Genomic DNA, 4,171 nt, shown 5'->3' with positions numbered 1-4,171 from the left:
CAACCATGGAAATGAAGGAAAATAAACACAATGATCAACACTAAGGTGGAAAAAGTTGAGTGTGGACACTAACTATTATAACCACTGTAGGTCACATGTAGATGACCCTATTGTGCTTAGAGTGAATCAGGGTGTGAGCAATGCTCATGCACCACTGGCGTGGCGTGTGTGTGTGTGGCCTGGGACTGGCCCGCCATGGGGCCGCTTTCTTCTCCTGGGACAGACGATAAAAGCAAGACAAGTTGGAGAGGCGGTGCAGACCGAGGGCCCCTGCAGCCATCCCGAGGACACTCAGCATTGTCAACAGTGAGTGTTATATTCCTTATACACCTGCTCTCTTTATTTACCTCCAGCACATGCATGGTTCACTCAGCTTGGTATTGTGGCTGCTTTGGAGAGGTTATCCTTTAAGATGAATAATCAGTTGGATAAATATCCCTGATGTGATCCATGGTCAGGGCATCAGGCAATGCCCTTTTGATTGTTTACTGTATACATATGATACAGTTGATGATGCTGCGTGTTTGGTCGTGTAAACTAATTTAAACTTTTAATTTGATTTATTTGTATTTATATTTGTTTATCTTGTCTATCCTTGTTTTATATTATGTTTCTGTGTTCATATATATAATGTCCATGCATACGTATTCTGTTGTTGTTGTTTGTGTTTGTTTTTTCTGTTTTCTGTATTTGTAAAAAATCCAAATAAAGTACAGATCATAAAAAAACTAAAAAACTGTGAGTGTTACCTCAAACAAAGACTCAAACTATTCATGCTTCTGATTTAGTTGTCCGGTGTCTCACTTTCAATTCTCAATTTTGTTGTTGTTTGTTGTTTAATGCTCGTTCTACTTTTGGCTTTCACGAGCTGTACTGTATAGTTGTTCACTGAATGCATGTCTGATTTGTAGACCCAGCTGCCCTCTTATCTTGTGAGGTGTAGGGACTGATGTCTGTGCCCATGGTTTGCAATTGCTTTGATTAGGCTTGATTGGCTCCATCTGGGATCTGTCAATTTCCTGCAACCAGACAAGGCATTTAAAGCCAGGGCTTGTACTACTGCCAGGTAGAAGGGGAAATACCTACAGGACAGTATGGTGTGTTAAGATTTTGAGAAGCACTGCAGTATAGTGTATTCCTTTGACTGAATGAATGTGTATACACACACCTTAAAATGCCTTCTATTACTTATTGTGCTTTGTGTTACAGATGGCACTCACCCTGTTGACCACACTATGTACCATCCTGTCTGTGGTTTACTGCTATCCAACTGCCTTTCAGGACCTGGAAGAAAGTTCTAGTAAGTAACGCTTTCCTGCAAACTGAACTAGAATGTGGACATGACGGTTGCACTGAAATTCAGAGGATCCAAATGTTTGGTCTTTGTTCTCCCTACCTACAGGAAACAGAAGTTCTATCAAGTTCCTGGCAGTGGGAGACTGGGGTGGAGTGCCCCATCCCCCTTACATCACCCCTGTGGAGAAGGCCACGGCCCTGGAAATGGGTAGAGTTGCCGAGCAGATGGGTGCAGATTTTGTTCTTGCCCTTGGTGACAACTTCTACTACACAGGCGTGGACAGCGTAGATTCTCCTAGGTTCAAGGTTAGAAGCACCCCCCCCCCCCCCCCCCCCCCAGAAAAAAATAATTCTCTTCCAAGACAAAATGCATGTGTTAATTGTGATAACGTCTCAATTATTTTTCTTGTTTTTTCTCTCCATCTTTCAACATAGGACACTTATGAGTCTGTATATACAGCAAAGTCTCTTCAAATCCCCTGGTACGTGCTTGCTGGCAATCATGACCATGCAGGAAATGTCCGAGCGCAGATGGAGTACAGCCGCAGGTCTGACAGATGGTGAGTAATATTTAGCCAATTTCTTAAGACCTGAGGCTGATTCTAAAAAAAAAAAAAAAAAAAAAAAAAGGCTTCTAAATTGAAACCTATGCTTCTATGTCAGTGGTGCTGAACCTTTTTCATGTCAAGGACCCCCAGAATTGTCTGTATTTGGCTGTCGACCCCCATCTGAAAATGTGATTGTCCAGGGACCTCCCAGAAGCAAAGACTTGAGCACGGCCATTGCTACGAGATGGATAATTGATGTGATAATTGTGATTAGAAATCTCAGGTTTTGTCTGACTGCAGCAGTACTGTTTTTGGCAGCAAATTTAGGTTTTAGATGTAGTCTCTTGAATAGTTAGTAGTTTTAGTCTACTAAATATCATAAGATTTGAGTCTACTAAATGTACAAGTGATTTAGTCGACTGAAATGTATTTTGGTGGGCCTTGATGGCGTCGTAATGACTGTTTTTATTTTTACATTTGCTGAAAATAGCTGATCTACAAGCTCACAACACGTCGCAGCGTGATGTGTTGTGAGCTTGTAGTTCTGCTATTTTCAGCATGCAACCAAGTGTAAAATGACTTGTACTGGATCTCTTGTCCACTAGTCTCTTCCTATCATTTTTGTCTAGTTTTATTGACTATTGTCAATATATTTTAGTTTTAGTCATCATAGCTGAGTTTTTATCTAGTTTCCATTTTAGTCGACAAAATCGACACTGGACCGCAGCCCATCATTGTTCCTTGACTGTGTTTATTTTGACATTTGGCTGCACTTAAATACCTTCTCACAGGCGCTTCCCTTATTACTATTACGAGCTGAACTTCCGCATCCCAAAAGTGAACAAGACCCTGAGCATAATCATGCTGGACACGATCATGCTCTGCGGCAACTCTGATGACTACGAGGACGAGAAGCCCAGGGGTCCACTGCGCGCGGTGGACGCCAACCGCCAGCTCATCTGGCTGCAGGAGAGGATGGCCCAGAACAAAGCTGACTTCCTGCTGTTGGCGGGCCACTACCCGGTGTGGTCCGTGTCGGAGCACGGCCCCACGGACTGCCTTCTGCAGAAGCTACGGCCCCTGCTGGTCAAGTACAAGGCTACCGCCTACTTCTGTGGTCACGACCACAATCTGCAGGTGGGTCAGTGGATTGTCTAAATCAGTCATTTTCAACCTTTGAGTGGTGCAACCACTCTATAGACAGCGCTGTGTGTGTGTGTGTGTGTGTGTGTGTGGCTGTGTCCTGCCCCTTTGTCTGCGTTATAGCGTTTGTTCACAAAGTGTCACTGTTGCACAGCCTGACACTGAGGCCAGGGAGGAGGGCTTGTACAATACAGTACAGCACCACTCACTTCAGACGGGTCTGATTTTTCATATCAAGGCCCATTATTTTATTTGGCATTTGATCCACAGACCACCATTTGACGATTTAGCCTGGCAGACCCAAAACTGAAGAATACTTTATTATCGTTGGCTTAGCCTTTGTCCACAATTCAATGCGGTTGGCAAACATTGATCAAAATAACAATTCTTCTAAATGTTCTAATTGTATAGACTTCTTGTAAATTAAGTAATGCTGATGTTTGACAATGTAATTTGTATGTGCTGCATAGATGACTCGAGTTGTGTTTTTGTTTTAGTACATCAAAGAAGCTGGTGTGGGATACGTAGTGAGCGGTGCTGGAAACTTCTTGGATCCCGATGTCCGTCACTGGCACCACGTTCCCAAAGATACTGTGAAGTTCTTCACTGGCCAGGCGTCCACACTCGGTGGCTTTGTCCATGCGGAAGTCACCAAAAACGAGATGGTACTGACCTTCATCCAGGCCAGGGGTACCTCTCTGTACCGCACTGTGCTGCCACGTCGGAAGATGGAAGAGATTGGCCAAGTATTAGAACTCTAGTGTATTGAAGAACCGGCATTAGCACTTAACATAAAATGTGATTTTTATTAAATTGTTTTAGATAATATTTGCATGAGAAAAATATTGATTGATAAGAATTTTGTCTTCAATAAATTGGTATGTCACACTTTATATCCATATCCTGTGTTTGTTTGTTTTTGCACATCAGTTGCCCTGATAAATGTGTCACATCCACTATGGGGTCAAGTGTTACATATTGTTTTCTCACCGCCTGGCTTGTCATAAAAGGATTAAACTGGCTGACTGCAGATTGTCATTGAAAGTTAAATTTAGCCAGGGCTGGCTAAATTTAACATGGCTCCATTGAAAATTGACTTTAGAGGCACATGGCCTCTACAGTGTTGCATAAGTGACACTAGTGAAGCATGTTTATTATTATTGCTGTACAAATTGAACTGCTTT

General features: G+C 42.7%; 1 protein-coding gene across 1 annotated transcript; it reads left to right on the top strand.

Moving 5' to 3' along the window:
- Positions 1 to 212: 212 nt before the first annotated feature.
- On the top strand, positions 213 to 3,822 carry acp5a (acid phosphatase 5a, tartrate resistant). Its single transcript, XM_083766188.1, has 6 exons — positions 213 to 306; positions 1,210 to 1,300; positions 1,403 to 1,602; positions 1,732 to 1,856; positions 2,636 to 2,981; positions 3,485 to 3,822. Exons 2-6 carry the CDS (start codon positions 1,210 to 1,212, stop codon positions 3,746 to 3,748), a joined length of 1,026 nt encoding a protein of 341 aa, XP_083622314.1. The 5' UTR covers positions 213 to 306; the 3' UTR covers positions 3,749 to 3,822.
- Positions 3,823 to 4,171: the final 349 nt, after the last annotated feature.

Source organism: Protomyctophum parallelum, assembly GCF_964188405.1.
Source record: "Protomyctophum parallelum genome assembly, chromosome: 5".
Lineage (NCBI taxonomy): Eukaryota > Metazoa > Chordata > Actinopteri > Myctophiformes > Myctophidae > Protomyctophum > Protomyctophum parallelum.
The sequence above is the reverse complement of the archived record's forward strand: the minus strand, read 5'-3'. Positions and strand labels throughout refer to the sequence as shown.

What these genes read in the sequence shown, in the direction of transcription:
- acp5a (XM_083766188.1), top strand. Translation starts at nt 1,210, where the DNA reads ATGGCACTCACCCTGTTGACCACACTATGTACCATCCTGTCTGTGGTT. An exon ending in GGACCTGGAAGAAAGTTCTA is followed by an intron (nt 1,301 to 1,402) that starts GTAAGTAACGCT and finishes CCCTACCTACAG; the next exon opens with GAAACAGAAGTTCTATCAAG. An exon ending in AGCCGCAGGTCTGACAGATG is followed by an intron (nt 1,857 to 2,635) that starts GTGAGTAATATT and finishes ACCTTCTCACAG; the next exon opens with GCGCTTCCCTTATTACTATT.